The sequence below is a fragment of the Hoplias malabaricus genome, chromosome 9 (assembly GCF_029633855.1).
Source record: "Hoplias malabaricus isolate fHopMal1 chromosome 9, fHopMal1.hap1, whole genome shotgun sequence".
Lineage (NCBI taxonomy): Eukaryota > Metazoa > Chordata > Actinopteri > Characiformes > Erythrinidae > Hoplias > Hoplias malabaricus.
Window position 1 is genome coordinate 37,407,357 of NC_089808.1, and position 22,655 is coordinate 37,430,011.

General features: G+C 37.3%; 1 protein-coding gene across 1 annotated transcript; it reads right to left on the bottom strand.

Moving 5' to 3' along the window:
- Positions 1-261: 261 nt before the first annotated feature.
- LOC136707034 (macrophage mannose receptor 1-like) lies at positions 262-22,085 on the bottom strand. Its single transcript, XM_066680892.1, has 30 exons — positions 21,961-22,085; positions 21,323-21,709; positions 20,894-21,073; positions 20,559-20,714; positions 20,334-20,447; positions 20,068-20,205; positions 19,804-19,983; positions 19,401-19,558; positions 19,073-19,189; positions 18,830-18,945; positions 16,645-16,793; positions 16,125-16,324; positions 15,637-15,761; positions 15,406-15,478; positions 15,177-15,333; positions 13,189-13,224; positions 12,934-13,097; positions 12,743-12,804; positions 12,554-12,654; positions 12,010-12,152; positions 8,864-8,966; positions 5,993-6,138; positions 5,636-5,741; positions 5,107-5,339; positions 4,112-4,277; positions 3,624-3,782; positions 1,887-2,003; positions 1,492-1,680; positions 757-789; positions 262-620 (listed from the first exon to the last, which is right to left on the bottom strand). Exons 1-30 carry the CDS (start codon positions 22,022-22,024, stop codon positions 406-408), a joined length of 4,287 nt encoding a protein of 1,428 aa, XP_066536989.1. The 5' UTR covers positions 22,025-22,085; the 3' UTR covers positions 262-405.
- Between the last annotated feature and the right edge of the window lie 570 nt (positions 22,086-22,655).

Consider the following 22,655-nt stretch of genomic DNA (forward strand, 5'->3'; position numbering starts at 1 on the left):
ATTCATCCCAAACATACTCAAGGAGCTCTCTCTCCAGAGAAAACAGATCTACTGTTCCACAGTACAATGTTAGTTAGGATTTATACCACTCTAGCCAATAGGTGGCACTAAGCATGATGAACTCAGTGACATGTGCTGTTGTTCTAGAGAGATATTTACATATATAAATTGACTGAACAAAATGTATTTAAAAGAAAGTCTGATGAACTTTATTTAGTAAGCACTAATGACACAATTACATTTATGTAGCTGTTAATCCAAATACAATTTCAAAACCCCTTGAGAGTTTGAATGTCTAAATGACCCAGCTTATTTTAACACAATCCCTGATTACAAAAAAAGCATTTAATTAATTACATATATAGAAATCAAAATGTACATACACACATTTACAAACAAGTAGGTCTATTCGTTATTTTCCACCAAGGTCTTGGTATCTTTCTCCTCTGATTGGGAGAATCTTGTAGCATAATACAGAGGGTTCACAAGTGAGGGAAGAACAACAGGTCGGTTTGAATTCCTGCGGTAGACATATGCCAGTCCAGCCAGCACTGACAGGACAACAATCACCACTACCACTGACACACCAGCAACGTATGAACGATGCACTTCGTAAGCAACTGCAGGAAAATCAGAGAATGAAATAAGAATATTTCAAGACAATTCTTCAAAAAATGCATTTTATTATAATGCAAAGTAATGCACTCCAACACTTGGATTTGTCAGAGACTGCTTGTTTGTGTGTCAGACTCTCACCTGTGCTGTTCACTGTAAGGGCTGGGTTTATAACTGTGGAGAAAACAGAAGGAGAACAATGAGTATTTTAGTTAACATTGTGTTGTGTAATGTTTAAGACAGGATAAGTTGACTTTAAGACAACAGGAGTGAAGGGTAATACATTGCAATTAGTCAATTATAGACTAAAACTAGATTTGAAATAAAGGTAAAAATACATTTCAGAACTGTGGTTTTGGTTTTTAATGGCAAATTTGTCTGAATCAACTCATGCATGTTTTCTGTAGATAAAAATCAAATATGATAAATTTTACACTACTCAAACAGTGCTAACAACAAAGTTGTGGGTCAGTGATAAATCACTTTTGTGGGATATTTTGTTTAAAGTAGGTGGATCTTCTGTCTAAAGCCCAAATTGAGTGAAATCATATTTACTAGTTAACCACCTGGTATATATAAACCTGCCAACAACCCCCAGAACACAGCAAAAATATCCAGGAATGTGTTAAAGTACTGATATTGCTGCATGGTGTTTCAGAACCATGTTAAAATAACATTACACATATAGAACACCTACTTGTTTAAGCAAATATAACTCACCATTTGTATAAGAAATTAAACAAATACCTGAAAAACATTTCTGAACTCAACTGTACAGAAATCTGTTATACCACTCATGTTAATGTTCTCCACTTTCTTAAACCAGTCACCTTAAATGAATTTGACTTTACAGGAAGCTAAATCATGGCAAATTACCTTTGGCGGTTTTGCAGATAAAGTTTGCATTACGGTATCTGCACAAACTTTTACTCCATTTTTTAGTTTTGGCAGAAATAAAAGCACAGACATTTTCATAAGGATCATGGTAATCATCATCACGGCTGTCTCCAGGTTCGTCCCAGTTAATGTAGTCCACAACATTGTTGTCCATCCACAACCAGTGCCCTGTATGATTCAAACAGAAAACTGAACTTGTTAATTTACTTTAAAGTGGGATTTAATCACGATTGTGTCACAAAAGACATTGTTTTGAAACATGATTTGTTTTCACACTGCACAAAATTAGCAGCCAATGATCAGCCCAACCCTAAAAAATAATTTATTTTGGGATCCATTATTATATTTCATACTTTAAATACTTTTGTATTTACCTCCAAATGTTTTGTAAAGACCTATCCAGAATTTTTCCTTATTATTTCCAAGAAAACTAATGTACTTCTCTATGAATGATGACTCTTCCATGTCTTGAATGCTGGCAAGACTGGCTCCTGGGGAAAAAAACAATCATTTAAAATAAATGATTATTCTTCCTTTATACAAAACATAAAACATTTAACTATCAGTATCTATGAAAATGTATTATTTAATAGTTGTAAAATATAAGAAATTACTTTTCCATTGTTCTTGACTTATACTGTGACTTGTACTGTTTTCCATTTTCTATCTCTATAATAGTAAAACTAAACAATAAAACACCCAGATTTTCCACTGATAATGTTTTTCACATATTTACTGTCAAGCAAATTGCTTTGTTTTTACATTTTTACATATTTTCCACAACTGTTAGTCCTTTTCCACCAACTTGAAATCAGTTTGCTTCCTATTCATGACCTTAATTTAGAACACTTCAGCACGTTACCACCAACATAATTTCATTCTCTAAAAGAAACATTTTGCTCCCAACTTGAACCTATGACTAGTAGGTTTTTCAGGGTGAACCGCGATCTTGTCCTAGGGCAAGTTGAGTTAAAGGAACTTCAGAAAGAGTCATGGTACATTGGAGCTGGATGGTGTTATGTACAGTGTGTTGTATTGTCCTCAATGGTAAACGGCCAACAGGATGAATCTTTGTACAGTTTTGTATTTTAATTGAGAAATAAAAACAGGAAAATATCTGTGTGTTAATTGAATCTGTCAATGTGAAAAAGCACATTGTCTACTCCACTGCTCACAAGGACCCTACTCTGAAATGTTTTTTAACAGAAGACTGCCATTACTTCATGTGATTCTATCTGTTTATTCTTGGCCCTGGCACTGAATTCAGCCACAGCAAAACTGGAAGTGAACATTCTGCCTTTTTTATTGTCAATCACGTTCTATAAAGCCAATCAGCAACAGGAGTGTTTAGTTTTTATCATTACCCACTATAGCCACATTGCAGTTCTCCCAAATGAAAGCAGTAACAATTCTACTTTTTATTAGAGTCTAGTGGCTGAAATAAGACTTGCTACCATCAGATGTGACATCACAGTATTATAAATATGGCACAGAATGTAAGGAAATCTGTGTTTTGTAGATCATTTCTTTGTTGTAACAATGCTTGTTGGCAATAAATCTTACACAGTTGGAAAGCCTGTAAAGTTCCCCTTGAAATGGTGCCACATTCATTAGGAACATACATTTGTGGGATGAGCAGTAAAGCTGACTATGTGGACTGTGACCATGAAAAAAAATAGCTAAATACTCTCATCCTTTAATATGGAAATTAACAGGCTTTCCAACTTTATTAGATTTATTGCCAAAAAGCATTGTTACAACAAAGAAATAATCTACAAACACAAATTTCCTTACTACTGTGTCTGATCCACTCATACCAGCACAACACACAATAAAACACCACAACGTCGATGTAAGTGCAGCACTTTGTGAGATCCACCGTCCACATCATACGTGTTCTGTGGGGTCCTGAACATTGAAGAACAGGGTGACCAGTGGCTAACAAATTGCTCAGACAAAACAGATGGACTACAGTCTGTAATTGTAGAAGTACAGAGTGCTCCTGTGCGGTCAGTGAAGTTGATAAAATAGGCATTGAGTGCAGAAACAAGGAGTTGATGTGTATAATGTTTTTGCTACAGTTTTTAAGATCATTATGATGTTGTTCTCACCTCTTTGGCTACAAATTTTAGCTGCTGAGCCCCATGAATTTGAATCTAAAACAAAGGAATAACAGTGCCCTTTGAAAGGCTGCCATGTCATCATTGGTTTCTCTTCAGTTAGCTCAGGGCACACTCCTGGATACTGAGCTGGTGGAGTTGGAGCAATTTCTGTAAAGTTTACAATAAAAGAATACATTCACATCACTTATTTAACACTTAAAATTGATACAATTATTAACTGTTACAGATTAGAAGGGATACAGTGTTAACAGGAAGGGAAAAACCCAACATTTTTACAACAAGCGCACACATGAAATTAATTCAACTTTATCCCATAATTTACAGATTTCTCATTCAATCCTTTCTTCCTGTTCCTGAGTGAAAGACTAAATCATAACTCCAAATTAGCCACTAATCTTTTCTGCATTTCTGGGTTAAAAAGACAATAGATTTTTTTTTTTTGTTTACATCATCCAGAGCTGTTAAACATAACTCACCTGTTGACTTCTTACACAGGCTGTAGAAGGTTTCATTGCATTTGGCAGTTTTCCACCCTCCATCTACATCCACATAGACACAGGGCTGGTCCTTCTTCGGTTCACTATTACTCCACCTCTCCATATTCAACAGCCAGTTATCAATCCACAGGAAATATTCATGTGTCTGTTCAATAACAAACATTGACCAGCATTGCTTTACACCAAAAAGTCAACTGTGAAATATAGCATAATTAATAGCAGCCTTGGTTAATTTTTGAAGGTCAATTAATTCAATGTCACATAGAAATTATGAACACAATCTAAATTCATCTATAAATGTAACTAAGCCATGTCAATGTTGTTAACACCCAAAACATTTTCATGCACACACAATATCAATGAAGTGTTTCCATTTCAATTAGACTTTTTGTTCATTTGTCTATGTTCATGAATATTTAAAGGGTTTATTTCACCTGTATCAGCTAGGTTATAAATATAAGCTGCTACAGAGGCCAAATATTTACTTTCATATGGATGACTAGAGAACATGTAAATGACATAAGAGAAAGGTGTTTTCACTCGTAGCTGGTATTAAAAATACCTACATTCCTGGAAGTGGACTTAAGCATATTTTGAATCCGGCTCCAGAATTACGTTTAGACACGACCTTTAGACACAATATGCAAGTGCATTTAACCTCTACTATAAGCCCCACATAGCACATTTTATTCCCTTCCAGAAGCACTTTCTATGTTGGTATATTTTGAAGGCTACTGGAGCTTTAAATTGAATCAAATTCTCTCGTCAGGTGAGATGAAAATTAATAATAATAAAAAAAATTGTATAGAAAAAAAAAATAACAAAGTTAAATTGTTAAAAACCTGTGGGTTGAAGCTGAAAAGAAGAGCAAGTGTACTCTGTTCTGTACTGTACTCTTTTGATTATTAATATAATTTTGTTACATCAAGAGTATGTCATACATTTTATGCTCAGTAATTTTAATTTAGTCCTACCTCCTGACTGTTAAGGCCGATCCACAGGGGTTGTCCAAGTTTATATACCTGCAGCTCAATGTAGTATTGAGCATAGAGGTCTCGAATGCTGGCCAGTTTTGCCTCCTGAGACTCACAGTGTTGTTTCGCTTCTCCCCAGGTCATGTTTGTTTGAACGATCAGGTAAGAAGCATTTCCAATTGTGATGAAGGTTTTGGGCAACTCTGTGGGGGATGGGATGCTTAAATCTGAATCTGAAAAATGGAGAAAACACATAAGAAATATTTAAATTTAATAATCCCATGCATTCAAAGTTTCCAAATATATATACCAAGAGTGGTTGTAGCTTCAGAGCAAAGGACAATGACTTTCTAAAATAATCTAAAATACACATGTCCTTTGGAGTCTATATAATTCCTCATATGTTCATAGGTTTGATGCCTTTATCAATAGTAAAGGAGAAAATGTGTCCAGATTTTTGAATATCAGTGAACAATTACTGTTTATTTAAGAGTATGCCTGAGAAGCCAAATTGCTTTTTTGATCTTACTTAGAGGTTTACTGCAAATAAAGCCACTTGTATCATTGCAGTCTTTTTCCACCCATTGTCCAGGCTGTGATCTTTGCTGATTTCCCACAGCAACACATTTCTTATCCTTTTAAACACAGATAGGATCCTTATTCAAGAATACGCAGTTAAAAATCCCTTCACACACACATACAAACAAAGAATAAATCTTACTTAAGATAAAAAAGTATCAGCTAAAATAATGGTGAATATAAGAAACAATATAATCACCATATATTGTTGACATGTTAAGTGTTCGTGCTTATGAAATATACATGATAAAAACATGCTTAAAGCCAAATATCTGTGAATGCGTTCAAAAATCAATGAGTGACATACCAAATTATAATAGTAGCGTCTTGTTTCATTAAAGTTTGTGAATCTGAGTGGACTGCCATCTGTCCATTTATATATTATGGCTGCCAAATTACTGAAGCCAATCCAAAAATCCTGTTTGTCTTCTATCATACTCAAGGTCAGGAAAGCTAAATCAACAAAGGGAGAGAATAAAACCTGGTAAACGAGTGGTTAACCAGGCAATGCACAGCATACACAGAACACTCAGTTTTATTTTTGCACTAATGCAAAATGTCAAAGGGTACTGGGTGATTATTTGACATTGGGCATTGTCTGGGTTTTTACTTGGGGTAAGGAAACAGTGACAGAGCAGAATATGCCACACTAAGTTTACCAGAATGCAACCTGTATTTTAAAAACGATATACTACTCCCCTTTTTAACACAGTTCACTGGTGTCTCTTTAAAATATCTGTCACACTTTTGTCAAAACACCTCTGTGATCAAACATGATCTCTTTCAGGTATTCTCCTGTATATATGTATATATATATTTAAACATATTAAACAAATATTTATATATATATATATATATATATATATATATATATATATATATATATATATATAAAGGCCTGTTTCCTTTTCGTGGAGATACCGGCACCCTCCATAACCCGAGGCCGTTAGAGCCAGTGGAAGCAGGTGAGGCTAACAAAGGTGCACATCATGAGGATCCTTGGTCAAAAAACTTATAGGATTTCCTCATGAATGCGCTCATTGGACCATCTGAACCCTCAACAGCTCCAGCATCTGTTTTTTGAGCAACACCTGCCCCTTGATCACCCACAGCACCTGCCCTAAGAGCAGCCCAAGCACCTGCCTCCATGGACATTATTGCAGGACCTCCTGCCTCTGTGGATGTCAACGCAGTGCTCCCTGTTCCCAAGGACATCACCGCAAGGCCCCCTGTTCCTGACGACCTAACTGCAGGACTTGCTTGCTGCTCCTAGAGTTTAGTGTTTTGTCTCCTGTCCAGTCTCTTTTCCTAACCTTGTCCAACCTTGTCTAAGCTCCAGTCCAGTCACCTGTTGGTTCATTGATTATGCTAGTCCCTTGTATTTTGTATAACAAGAGGGCAGGGCAACAAAGGAGACTAGACTGGGAGACTGGGAAAAAGACATGACATAAGCAGAAACAGGTGATGGGATTCAGGACAAGACAGGGGCACATACCAGAGACAAAACACTGGACTGGAAACAAGACAGGACAAGCAGACCGGACTGGGGACGGAACCAGAGCTGAAACAGGAGACGGGACTGGGGACTAGACAGGAGCAGAAACCGGAGACTGAACAGAAGATGAAACACTGGAATGGTGTGGACAGAAGCAGGAAAAGGAGACTGTACTGTGGACTGCACATTGCAAAGATATGGGGACTGGAACAGTGATGGGACAGGACTGCGCATAGGAAAAGGGTACAGACACAAACAGGGACAGAGACTAAGGAGGAAACAGGCAGAGGGATGCAGACTGAAACAGGAACAAAAGAGGAGGAGGGGTCTGTGTCTTTATGCCCCGGGAGTTGCATGTTTTGGGGGGGGGGGGGGGTTCTGTCACACATTTGCCCTGTTTTGTGTGTTCCTGCTCTGTTTGTGTCTGAGTTCCTTTGTTTTTCATTTGTTCTGTATTTGTTCTGTTCCTGTTTCCTCCCTTGTCTTCGCCCTAGCCCCACCTTGTCATTAGTGATTGCACCTGTGCCTCCTTTGTTGCCCTACGTTCTAGTTATCTCTTATCTTGTGTAAGTATATATATATATATATATATATATATATATATATATATATATATATATATATATATATATATATATATCTCCCTGGTTAAAATTATAGCTCTATTACTAAAATAAAACAAATAAGTTATTATTCATTTGGTCCAAGTCCAAGATAAGAATGGAATAACCTGTATATGTAATTCCAAGATGTAGTTTACATTTCATTGGTTTGTTTGGTAGCTTCAGAAATCAAGGGATTTACACAATAAGGAGTGATGCTGAATACTGAAGAGTGCTTGTGCCACGTTTGTGAAGAGTTCCAAATGAGAATCTATTGGTTTATAGCTTAGCTAGTCTTGCTAAGGAGCTACGTGTGTGCTAGCCTGCTCTGTTTTTTTTTTTTTAGTCATTATTTTTGCTCTCTCTCCACTGCTCGTAAATACTGTGGTGTTCGAAGAATGAGCATTGTTACACTCTTTTCATTACGCTGGACACAGAAACTCAGTAATTCTGACCCAGATAGCGCTATGTAATATTGTAAAACGTCACACGCTTGATTATTGTGGGGATCCGATTACATGATTAGTTTTGGTGCAACTGCATCCCTAGGTGGCACTAAAACAGAAAAAAGCCTCTTCAAACATTTATAGTAGCACCTCCTATATGTGCTTTGTTTGGACATGCTCCTTCACAGTAAGGCCTTTCATAAGTCGACCAAATACGTTCCCAGATGGGCTTGATTTGTTGGGTTTACTGCTGAATAAATATATTAAACTCTACCCACTTAGGTTTTTTTTTGTAGATACTGGCCATTGACAATTACAATTTTGACAGAATCGAAATGTCCTTAATTGTCTACTTATAGCCTTGTCCACAGAAGCACCATGTCAAATGTCAGAGCGATTGGCCTTGTGGCTGCTGAAATGTTAACTTCTAGCTTTTATGGCACCCTGACATGAATCTTCACGCTAATATTTACATGCTACCCCAGAATCCCTAAGCTAATAACCTTCCAGCAAAAGAGTCCTTGCCTAGCCTTGTTTGTTCAATCTCCTGTATCTCACTGGGTGGTTAATTGAAGAGGAGTAATCAAATTAATAGGATATGACATGTTAGTTTTTGAACAGGAAAGGACTCTGACCTTGTTGAAGTTTATTAGTTATTGATGCCAGATTTCCTCCAAAGTCCTTACAGTAACTTCTGGCCTTAAGCCAGGTTTGCTTGTCCGTTTGTATTCTGTAACACTATAAATAAAAAAAACATATAGATATGTTACATGCCACACCCAATTGTTTCAATAAAGAGACATTCTATCAAAAAAAAAAAGAAAATAACTGTAAAAAGTAACCAACACATTAAAGTGTCCACAAGAACACGCATACCCAACAAAACACTGCGCAGAACATCACAATCCAACATCCTTACAAATAAACCAGCTACAATAACTTTTTTAAGTGATGGCAAAGAAGATCCAGTTTTGCTAATGTTTAAATTGGTAAAGAACTTTAAGATCTAGTGATGAATTTGTAAACCTTTAAAAGATTCTTCACAATCAAATGAGACTAAAATCTGTTTTTAAATTTTGGTTATTAATTAGTTTGTAAACAACAAATTTATTTCATAATCACACAACTATTAATGAATTTTAATGTAATTACAACCTAATTAATAACAATTTTATTCTAAAGGGTTATGAAACAAACATGGTTCTTTATGGAACTAAAGCATTTTTTTTTATGACATTTCTCAAAGAACCATTGGTACCAGCTGTAATGGAAAAATGCAGATTGTTGATGTTGTTGGCACCGACATTGGCTGGGTCATTTCCAGGTTCAGGCTATCCCAGTGGCACCATACGTTCAGGTACAAATCTTTGGTATCAAAAAGCTAAATACGCTGTCACAACAGCAACAAATTCATCATGTTATGTCTGTATGGGGGCACGGGACGTTCCAATTATCATGCCGTTACATCCTTACAATGCTTCCACTTGTGCCAAATACATGAGAAAAATGCATCCAGATCCATTAAAGGTAGAATGCTTACTGCAGGGGAATAAAGGTAAAATGTGTAAGGATGAAGACATCCTACATCAGTCAATAAAGGGGGGCTTTATGTGTCCTAGAGATTGTGCTCTTGCAGCTGGCTCCAAAACTTTCAACTACTCAGCTATACATCGTGAATGTCCCACATGGCTTAAGTCCTTCTTAATGTTGTCCCCTACAGGAATGATTGAAAACCCAGATGATTATGTTGACAATTTGAACGCTCCCTATGAGTGTTACACTAGAAACTTGTCAAAAGATGTAATGTGTGTTGTAGCGAACCGCTTGCGCCCCTGCGCGATAGAGGTGGGACATTTTCCAGGGCATTGTTCCATCATGTGGGTGGTTGATCAAAATCAAAGGGTGTTTCAACTGGGGTCTGATCACACAACTACATTTCAGAACATGTATAGTCTCTATCCCCCACGCTACACGCTCCTGGTGACTCAACGGAGACCAAGGGCTGACATATTTTGGCAGTGTGGTAACGGAGGTCGTCTTAGATCGACCCTTCCTTCAAACTGGACAGGTACATGTGCTCTGGTTATGTTGGCAGAGCCAACACTTATTTTCCCTGGATCCAAATTGTCTAACCTTCCGACTAAAAAGGTGATTCACAGGGCGAAGAGAGATTTCTTGGGGGACCGTTTGATTTACTTAGATGCAATAGGCATTTCACGTGGCGTCCCCGATGAATTTAAAGTGCGGAACCCTATAGCCGCAGGGTTTGAGTCTATTTTCATATGGGTAACGATGAACAAAAATGTGGATTGGATAAATTTCATATGGTATAATCAACAGCGTCTGGCTAATATGACTCGTGACACACTGAAAATTCTGGGGGAACAGTTGCATTACACTTCACAAATGACATATCAGAATCGAATTGCCCTAGATATGGTTTTGGCTGAAAAGGGAGGTGTATGTCACATGTTTGGTGATCGCTGCTGCACTTACATTCCTAATCACACAGCAGCAAACGGGTCATTCACTGAGGCAATGAAGGAGTTAACAACTTTTACTGAGGAGTTGTATGAATTTTCAGGTATAAATAATGACTGTATGGCTTGGTTTGATTCCTATTTTGGCAAATGGGGAGCATTGGGGCTGAAGCTGGCTGTCGCGGTAATCATTTCTCTATCAGTATTTGCACTAATCGGATGTTGTATTATTCCCTGTGCCAGAAGCCTAATCATCAAAATTATTGAACGAGCTGTTGGTATACAATTCAGTATGGTGAGTGCAGATGTGTACACGGAGCTTGACCCTGCAGCTGAGAAAAATCCGCTGGATGAGATGCCTCTTGAAATGCCCCAGCCACTCCATGCCTCATTTGATGAGAAGTAAATTTTAATTTCATTTCATTAATTTTTCATTTATTCACTTTTCATTCATTGATGCTGATTTCAGGTTGATTTTATGATTTTATACGTTTAAATAATCATTTGATATAATCATTCAACATGTAATCATATCACGTGTAATCATTTAATGGTTTTTTAAGTGCATGAGTTATGATGCCTAGACTGAAAGCTTAGCTAGTCTATGGTTGATGTTATCTTTTGCATTTTCTTTTTGCAATATTTTAAATCATAAAAAGGGAGGAATGTAATGGAAAATTGCAGATTAACACTAATGAGTAATGTTTTGTAATATCTAATCTAATCTAATGACAAAAGATATGGGGTTTTGATTAATCTTGGTTAATTCTTAGTCATATAGTAGGCCTTAGTGCTTGAAGTTGTGGTTACGGTGACCTGTGGAAAATTACAGGCCTAAACTGTTATGTGTTGTCTGAATGTCTGAAGGACATTCTCACCATTTTTCCACCAATAAGGGAATGTTTGGGTTAAAACGTTGCTGGTGTACGTGACTGGGGCTCTATATGTATGACTTGATTTGTTCAATAAACTCGTGAGATAAGAGAGAATCTTTGACTTATTCCTCTGGTCTCCCCAAAGAATTCTTTGAGAATAGACCTCTCGATTTTCCTTCCTGGTTTCACATAGATTAATTAAAAATTTCCATAACACCAGCTTTATTTTTAAGAGTGAAACAGGTAAATGTGTGGATGTTGTGTGTTAGCATAATTGTTCTGACTGGTCTGTGGCTGCACTGATTTCCCTCTGTAATGTGGCTTAATGTGTTTGTTCATTGCAGCACATGCACACAAAAACCATGACATAGACCTAAATCATATGAGCTTGTGTGACATATGAAGGGAGCAAACATCATCTTTAACCTTTTTCTGAAATCTGACCCAGCCTTCATGACAGCCTCCTTGAGGCGGCTCAGTGGGGGCAGCAGTGGAGTTGACTGGGACAGTACCATTACGTTTACAGACAATCTTGTTATTATCACCACAGTTCACACTTTGCCAAAGCCCTGGAGGAAATAATGATGTATTACTTGGACAAAATAATTTTCAAACATCTCGAAACGCAGTTAGTTAAAATGATCTGATTTATCATTTATACAATTAAATCCTATTCTCTATATTTCAAATGTTTTACTAATCTAGAATACATATATCTGAAAGTGAAAGTTATCATTTCCATGTATAATTTTCTTTATGCATAGATGTAAACTATATGTAGCCCAGCAATTGAATTTTGTGAAGAGCTAAATGTAAACAATTAAATATCTACAGAAATAATTGCTCAGCTTTGTACTATTTAGGGCTCTGAGTCTACACAGCACGTGTTGGCATTTATGTAAAAGTAAATATGTGAGTTTAATAAGTTTAACTTCATGTTTATCTAGAATTTTCCACTGTCACAACTGACCTTGATAGAAAGTCATCTTCACACAGTTCTCCTCTTCATTCTCAAAAGCCGGCTGGTTTTTTTTCCATGCCTGGAATACTACTGGAGATCCATCCATCCACCTTAAACAGAAACACATGCTATGTTTATTTCTGTTTTAATCATACTTTAAATATGCTTTTAAATGTGAGAGTTCTGGCAGTAACTTACATTAATGACTTATCCAGATCAATTTTCATGCCAATAAAGACATCACTATACCTATTACTTAACTTTGACTAAAAGATACAAAAATATAAAACAGTAAATGACAAAACACAAAGTAGTTCACTATTTAAACATGCAGATATCAACAAGTCTTATTTTAAAATATTAAAATTCCACCACAAGGTTCACTTTACCTGATGCCAGACAAACAACCTCTCTTCTTCATCATTAATGACCACAAGATCACCGTGTCTGTGCTTACAGAACCTCCGTCCTTCTTCCATAGAGTCATAACCACGTTTAAAATAATACTGACTCTCCTTGAATATAACCCATCCATCATCTGTTTTATTGTATGCTGCAGGAGAAATAAAAAAAAACAGAATTATTTTTAAAATTCTTGGAAATCTCATGGAATTGAAGTGATAAACAACCGATTTCAGACTTACTTTGCTCCGTAATCTGCACTTCCTTTGGTGTAACTCCTAGAGGAAAACAAAAATTGTTTTAACATCAAATCCACTAATCAACATTCTCATGAAATTCTCTGTTTACATACAAGTAAAAAGCAATCCTATCCAAAATGATGAACATTCTTACAGGCCTCAAAACATCATGTGGCCTTTATATTAGCTCAAGAACCATGCGTAAAAAGAGCTTCATGAAAAGGGTTTCCATGGCCAAGCAGCTGCATCCAAGTGGATACAGTGGGATAAATCATGCTGATTAGGATGTGGGGTTGTATTTCAGGAGTTGGGCTCTGCTCCTTAGTTCCAGTAAAAGGAACTCTTACAACTTCAGCATACCAAGAGATTTTGGACAATTGATAATTTTGGCAAATAATGAAGCAAGGTCATTCGAGACGTGTTTGATGTGGAAAGCCTTGACTAGTCTGCACAGATTACAATCAATCAATCAAATTTTATTTATGTAGAGCTTTTCACAACAGAACGTTGTAGTTCTGAGCTCCACCCAATAGAACACTTTTGGGATGAATTAAAGTGAAGACTGTGAGCCAGGCCTTGTCCAACATCAGTGTCTGATCTCACAAATGTGCTTCTGGGAGAATTGTACAGAAATTCACGTAAAAACACTCCTAAAGTTTGTGGAGCCTTCCCAGACAAGTTGAAGCTGTTATAACAGCAAAGGTTGGGCCAATGACCCTATGGATTGAGAGTGGGATATCACTCATGTTCAAGTGTGTGCAAAGGTAGGCAAGCTAAAACTTTTGACTATATATATATATATATATATATATATATATATATATATATATATATATATATAGAGAGAGAGAGAGAGAGAGAGAGAGAGAGAGAGAGAGAGAAGAGGTTGTGAAGTTATAGCACCGCTGCATGGGGGCTCCATACACCGGCAGTGGAGGCTAGAGATCAGGAGAAGGTTCCTGTACTATATTTTCTGCCATAATGACTTGGGTTTTCATTGGGTATAAGCCATAACCATCAACATTAAAAAATGTATGCTTGAAATTGAGCACTCTGTTTGTAATGAATCTATATAATATATGAGTTTCTCTTTTTGAACTGAATTACTGCCATGGATTAACTTTTTGATGATGTTCTAATTTATTGAGATGCACCTGTATTTCCAATGGCACATAGATCTGGTATGCAGGCAGGCCAATCAAGTACATGCAATCCAAGTGTGTGAAGCCATGCTATTGTGACTTGGGCAGAATCAGCCCTGGAATTGCCCTATATACATATGGAATTTCTAGGAAAATACACCATCTTAATAGCAAACACAAATAAAAACCTATGCTCTAACAAAGTTTATCACCAAGTGACCTATGACCCATCCTTGCTTGCAAAAGCTAATGTGGTGTAGTGTTTTCAAGCCTGTAGTTAGTTTGCACTGGTCTGTATAAGTTAAGAACTTATGATGATCTGCTGCATACACCTAAATCCCTAGAAAATGCTTGAATGTGAAATGCAAAACAATAATTGCCTCTATTGGAAGCACCGTATAGATTGGGAGGATGGAAGAATCAAAGTGGAAGCAGGATGAACAAAACTAAACAACAGGAATTAAATAATGTATTTAAATAATTAATTAATGTATTGAAATATTAATGCATTCATTCATTTTCTGTAAGTGCTTCTCCAGTTCAGGGTCATTGTGTATCCGGAGCCTACCAAGATTCACTGTGCACAAGGCAGAAACACACCCTGGATGTGTCACCAGTCTTTCACAGTCCTTGTGAAATTATTGGTTAAGTAATTTTTGGATTCTGAAAAAAATATTTTTATACCTGAAAGTAATTTCATGAATGTAAATGGAATAAACTAAATGATACTCAGGTTAGTGTATTAACAGTACTAGATAATACTTCTGTGCAATAATTGGGCTATAAAAATAACCTCTATGTGCTTTGTTAATTTCCATAAATCTGAAAAATATATATTATTGATGTTACCTTTTTGAATCTCACAAAACCAGTCAGTTCTGTGATCACATTGTAGGTCCTCCCATCGTCCTTTTGGGTAATACCACGAGGACAAATACATTGTAGCACATTTTTCAATGTTGTTGTAGTTGTCTGGTTCGCCATAAAACCAGTTTTCATAGGATGACTTAAAGACAAAATATTACATTTATATTTTAGCATTCCCTATGAGGAATAATTTCATTTAAACCACACTCACAGCTGAGCCATCACTCCATGTGTAACCAACAGTGGGATCCTGGATGCTGTAACCAATCCATGGGTCCAGTGAACTGCAAACATAAGTATATGTATAAAGACTGTATGTCTAGGTCCATTTCCTTAAACACAAACGTAGTTTCTCAGAAAAAATCATCATTACCAAGCTGAACGACTGATGAAGATTTTAAAAATTGTTTTATCTATATTGTTATTAACATCCTATACTTACTGTTTCAAGTTTTCTGTCTCTATATTGATAGAACTGTGGATACTGAGCAAGTCACCTCCCAATTCTCGACAAAAGGCAAGAGCTTCAAACCATGTCTTCTTTTGGAGTGGGGACACTGCAAACAGCTTTAAGAAGCACATTAAATCACAAACTCAAATCAGTGCTGGGAAACTACAGAAAATGAAAAACAACAACAAACACAGCCTAAAAATATTTTATACTTTTAAGGAATTTACAGTTTACATTTACAATTATTTTTTGCCCGTAGGATAAACAGGATAAACCCCTCATACAGTAACCTGAGACAGGGATTGAACACAGGCTCAAATGGCACCTTAACTGTATGGTAGGTACACCTACTGCTGCACCACCATGGACAAACTCCCTAATAATGTGCTAAAGTTCAAAGAGCAGGTGTTCACAAATACCTAAAATTCATTCAGGCTCATCTTAATTGTTATTATTAGCGTCAATCATATTTATTGTACCTTAAAACACTGATCCCTTTTTCTGAGTGGAAACCAGCCCTCACTGCAGTTGGCAGGAGGAGTCGTTGGATGGGCTGGCGTTGGGGTCACTCCCTCTGCTTTCTGCTTACAGATGTATTTCTCTGCATTAATGCAGCTTAACACATCCCATAATCCAGCCAGTACACCTGTGGTCATGGCAACGCAGCCTTGTTTCCCTCCTGTGTTTTAAAAATAGATTTGTACAAACTGTACAAAAAAAAATCTGCGGCATTTAAAATTTACTATGTTCATTCTTACAGCCAATCACTTAAAGCATGTGTTCCATTTCACACAGTGGCACAACTAAAATCTCATGGGTCCTGTACCAAAAACTGTATGCACCCCATTCAGTAGTACCCTGAATAAAATATAATTGAATCAATTATATTATAATTTGATTTTGTAGTATATGTAGTTTGTTCTGTTGTTACATCTCAAATGGTTCATTCCACTCCGCTCAGACCATGTGAAGTGTCTCACATTATATCTGTAGATTTACCTGGCATTCCAGCATTGAAGTGTGTGAACAAAACTTTGCTAGTGTTTGTCCACTCAAAGATGTGTTTATTCTTTTGGTTGGACAGTCCGATCCAGAAGTGCTTCTCTGATCGTGCTCCAATCAGACTGACCAGGAATGCATTTTCAATTCTGCAAGGGAAAAAAAAAACATGAACAGACCCAAAGTATGGCCTGCATATTTTCACAAACAGATACTGACAGCTGCAGAAACAAACTGGGTAATATGAGATGAACTACTGTGGTAGTGTGTATGATCTGTATTTCTGAAACAGGTTTTCTCAAAAATTGAAAACTGCAGGAACTGCAGTCTGCAGTGAGTAATACAGTATGTGAAGTACTATTTTCGAAAGCAACACTTGTCTTACAAAAGGTAAAAAAATCAGTGTTTTCAATTATGAACATAGTTCTGTTTGCTAAACAGTGACAGAACAGGAGAGGGAGTGTGTATCGTGAAATAACAGCACGGCTGTGCAACAGCACAAACATGAGCAGAAAGTGACTACTGGAGTCCATCTTATCCATGCTGTTATTTCACAATAATCCACAACCTGGAGTGTTCTATTGCTTTTATACAACACTCTGGGTAATAAATAAAGTAAGAATTAAATAGACTGAGCTCTGAAAATTGCACCAAACATGCTTACAAATTGTCAATTACTTCTTTCAAATTATAGACCTTCAACAAGTAGCTTGTTTCTATGTCACAGTGACAAAACCCACTTCACTCACTGCAGGGCATTGATCAAATCTCTTACCATCTCACTACACTATCAATAACCTGCTGACTAAACTACTCCAGATAAACGTCTGTCCAAAAGAGCTTTTAAAGGGAACATAAGACTGTAGCAAACTGTTCTTTCATTTGTTTACACTCAGAAGCTATGTGTCTTTTAAGGTGAAACAGTATGTTTGAGGAGAAAAAATATTGTTGTTTATATGGCTGAATTTTAACTTGTTTGTAAGTTTTTAATCACTGTTTGAATTACCACAGAAACTCATTTGTATCCTAAGTTGTAATATTTTTTTTTGAGAGACAGATCCATCTCCGGCAAAATAATTCAATATTACCTGCCTATGGAGCAGGAATAGAACAATATCCTCATCTTGGTTCATGTTTTTCAAATTTTGGAGGTCTGTTTGTTGTGTAAAAACCAATAGATGCTTTTCTCTGCTGTGAGCAGATAGAAAGAAAGACTAGCATACTGGACAGGGACACTTTTTTCCCTACACATTTACAAATGTGTAGCATCTTAAGCATTCGTAAACACTGGTTTCAAGCACATATGGATTGGAGAGCAGCAGGTGAGTAGGAAACATTTTCAGAATAATATAAAACATGTTTTATGAGTAATATGTGAACGTTATACTTATAATCTAAGTTAGAAACATTTAAATGAAATAGGATCCTACACCTACCCATTAAGCTTGCTGTGACCGTTTATGATCCGATTAGCAACCAGCTACCCTTAACAACTAAGGTTACTCATTGGTCCACCTACTTCATCATTAGCTCTACCCCATGGGTCATCAGGTTGGCACCTCTCCTCATTGGTGTTTTGATGAATTAAGCCCATGACACCTCTGGAAGGCTCAACAGTGAACTCTGACATCCCAGACCTACCCCCACCCCCACTCCATGCTAGGCATCTAAGCATCGTTTTCCTTAGGGATATGGATACTGCCTGCTCTCCTCCACACTTTTGGAATACTCCCTTCATTCCATATTATAACCATCAACCGCAACAAACTTCATCATCTCAGGTGCACACTAGTACACCCAGTACAAGCCTTGGAGCAGAACACACTCTTGCATGATGCACCATTTCTTTAACCTCAATCAATAATAATAATAATAATAATAAGAAGAAGAAGAAGAAGAAGAAGAAGAAGAAGAAGAATTGTAGAAAAAAGAAGTTGACAGAATAATAAAAAAGACACAAATTTAGTCCATGAATACCTGACCTCACTAAAGACCTTCTGGTTGAATTTTATTAAATCTATGCAGATTTTTCCAGCCCCAAATGGTGCGCTTATATTCCAGCAGTACACACAAGTATCACAAAGGTGTAGCATGTCCTATTCCTAATTTTATTGACAAACATATGCTCTGAAAAACTGTGTGGCCTTTTGGACAAAAACCTATGTGTTAAATACACAATTCTGACCTGTCTGTAATGTCGACTAAATAAGATCCACTCTTCTCACACATCTGTTTGGCCTCTTGAAAGGTTTTAGTCTGTGCTCCAGTTTGATAGCAATAGTAGCCATACCTGACCCAACCCTTAAAAAGTCAAGAAACATGAGATATTGATTAGTGAAGCAAATATTGATGACTAACAAAATTCCTTACAACCACAGTTCAAAAGAAAGAAATAGTCCAAATAATAAAATCTGAAGCCAATACTCACAGGTTTGCAGCCTGGGCTCGTAACAGCTGTGTCGTTAGTGGATGGACTTAAATGGGTTTTTTTCTTACAGATGTATCCATACTTGTTCTGACAGACTTGGTCAGCCCACTTTCCCTCCTGAACCAGACACAGGTAAATTTACTGGAGGGAATGTGTCCCTTATTTGCTAGTAATGTGCATTAATTATGCTGTGATTTATTATTTATCTATATTACTGTCTGATCTCAAAATTAAGCAAAACATTAAGAACGAGTATTTTAGTCGTTATATTAATATATAGTTTAGTGGAAATGGATCTGTGTTACAATGTAAGTGATGATTTTGTTACCTCTCCTCTCATTGAAACACAGTCTTCTTTAAGGGTGGCATCTTGGCTCGGCTCATTCACATCCCACAGGACAAATGGGACGCTGGAGTGGTCACTCCAGTCAAAGAGCATCGCAGTCTTGAGGTCATTTAAACCAATCCACACTTCATCTGTCTTCACTGTGTACATTGGAAGAAATAATAAGAAAGGCATATCAGAGAATTTAAATTATGTATTCTTCACAGAACTGATAGTTGGAAAGGAATTCTACAGCTGGGGTCAGTTTATCCAAACCCCTCGTTCCTTATAGTGTTCTCTTCTGATTCAAACCAAATTCAACAACCTGAACTTATGCTGAATGCATGCCACCCATTGTCCATTTTATCCTACGGAGTTATAGCTGATAGAACACACACAAACTCACAGTATCCGAGTTGTGAGATGACAAAGCTCTGCTCTTCTACACTGAGAACGCTCAGCAGATCTCCACCTTCACGTCGACATGTGTCTTTTGCCTCCAGCCATGTTTTCTTTGTCCGGAAGAGGTGGTAGCAGTGGCCTGAGTAAGGAATCCAGGGAGTGGTGCAAGAACCTGTGTGAACAGCTGGACAGAAGCAGACATAAAACATACAGGATGTCAAAGACCAGCATTATTTAATACTTCAATATTCAAGGAGACTCTCATTACCTGGTGGAACAGTGGGAGTGGAGAGGCCTCTTTGACAGATATATCCATGTCTATCAGAACAAAGAGCAGTGGACCATTCAGAACCATGAAGTTGACTTAACACCCCACAGCTACGGCCTGGTAGAGAAGATGGTTGACCTTTTCTCAGAAAATCACACACAAACATATGAGAAGAAAAGAATTAAATTACAGATTAAAGAGTTACTGTTTTGATTAACAGTCAATTTAAATAAAAATAAATGATGAATTAAGACAAGAAAACTCACCACTGAGCCATTTCAGATAACGTAAAGGTTGTCCATTGACCCAATGCCATCCACTAGAGGCATCCAAACTGTTCAGTCCTGTCCACAACACTGCCCCTGTTTTCTGAGTCAGCCCTAAATAAATGAATCAACTTAATAACATCATTTATATTTCATTTAATTTGTTTTTTTGTATTACATTTACTGTAAGTAATCACTGTGTCTAGGAGTCATTAGAGCCTGTACCTGATATGAAAGTCTGTTCATGGGGCTCAGTGACACTCAGCAGATCTCCCCCCTGCTGCTGACAGCTCTTCCTGGCCTGGTACCAGTTCAGTGCAGACTCTTCATTCAGCTGGTAATACACATTTGTCAGAGGGTTCTTCACCCAGAAGTTGTCATCTACAATCAGAAAAGCACCAGAAAACTAACAGTCAGATATCAATATAGGGTTAAGTTAAATGTTAAACATTACAATGTATGTATTAATATATCATTATTTTTAAAAATAATTAATTATTATGTTACTGAATAAACCCATAAAAATCTGTTCTAAGGCATTAGTAGCAGAAACCATGTACCTTTTTTACGTATTGGACAGTAACCCCAGAGCTGATCGGGTTCAAATTCCCGTTTAACAGCACACCACAGACGTTTGATGGAGGAGCCATCCGTTGTGCAGTCTGTGTACCATTTCTTTTCATAAAGGAATGGAAATTCACAAGGTTGTCCAAAAGCATTTCCTTTAATTGTGTATATCTCTGTGATAACAAAAGGACAAAATAGTTTTAAACATTGTTTGAACACAATATTGCAGTGTGATTTTAATTTCAGCAGACTGTGCATTCATATATGGATTTAAATTCAGAAAAAATATTATTATTATAACCTTAAAACAATAGTAGTTTGTGGCCCCACCACCAGTTCCAGAAAAAAGTACAATATTACAAACATAATTATGGTTTAAACAAATGTTGTGATGCTGCTGTTTATTCTGAGAAACTAAATACCTTCATAGGGCCGAGAGCAAACACTGTCTGTCGTTCCATGAATTGTCCACTTGCCCTTGTCCCCTGGGTTTTTGGACAGTGTCAGTAAAGTAGTGTCTCCCTGAAGGGACAAGTAAAGAGACTCATTCTTCAGGCCAAACAGAGTGTTGTTGTGGCACTCCCACTTCTGAAGATCACTGCTGGAATCACAGATGAACCACTGCAGTTTATTGCCCTCAATCTTGACCCCTGTGCCGAGGCATTTCTTCTGTACAACGTTAAAGATGCGGTTCTCTGAAGTCCAGCGGAACTGCTGTTTGGGGTTCTGAGGGTTGCACAGAGTCAGCTCTTGCAGACTGTCTCCCAGACATCGGTTCTTATGGGCGTTGTAGATCAGAAATGTCCCATCTGTGGAGGAAGTGAAGAATTGTGAATGAACACAACAGCTGTTTACGCTACAACTCGAGTATTTTAAGCATTTACAATATATTGCTGCCATATCCCTGATGAGGAATTCAAACAGAAGAATAAGTGTGACCCTCACACAAAGCAAATCAAACCTAAAATGATGGATTCTCTGCAGGTAAAACCACTTTTGCAAATTAAATAATTAATAAATGCTTGAGATCAAATGTAGTTTAAATAAAAATGAAACAAACCTGACTGAGCAAAGTAGTCTGACAGGTTCAGTAAAAGCACAATGATGACAGTTATTTTCACCATCTTGTGTGAGCTCAATCCTGTGTTGAACTCTGATGTTCAGACTCAGAATGACACTCTGGTCTCTGTGACCTGCGGTTAATAAGAGTGCTCACTGCTGACCACCCAATCCAAAATAACACACCACATGCATTTCTCTGGGAACACAGGCAAGCTGATTTCATCACAACATTTCCTGTAAGCAAGTGTAAAATAACGTAGAATAGCTACACAACTGGCGGGCTGCAATGATGTCCTCAGCAGTTAGTAGTTTTTTTGTTACAGTGTGCCTATGTGTTTTTTGTGTGTCTGTGAGTATGACAGATGATACCATGTACAGCATTTTAACATTTTAAGCGTTTCAATCAGGTATTGCAAAATATTTAAATACTTAATTATTTATATATACTTATATACAGTCATGGGCAGCACGGTGGTGCAGCAGTCACACAGCTCCAGGGATTGGAGGTTGTGGGTTCGATTCTCGCTCCGGGGGACTGTCTGTGAGGAGTTGGTGGTTCTCCCCGTGTCCGCGTGGGTTTCCTCCGGGTGCTCCGGTTTCCTCCCACAGTCCAAAAACACACGTTGGTAGGTGGATTAGTGTCTTAAAAAGTGGTTTGATTCCCGCTCCGCGTGACTGTCTGTAAGGAGTTTG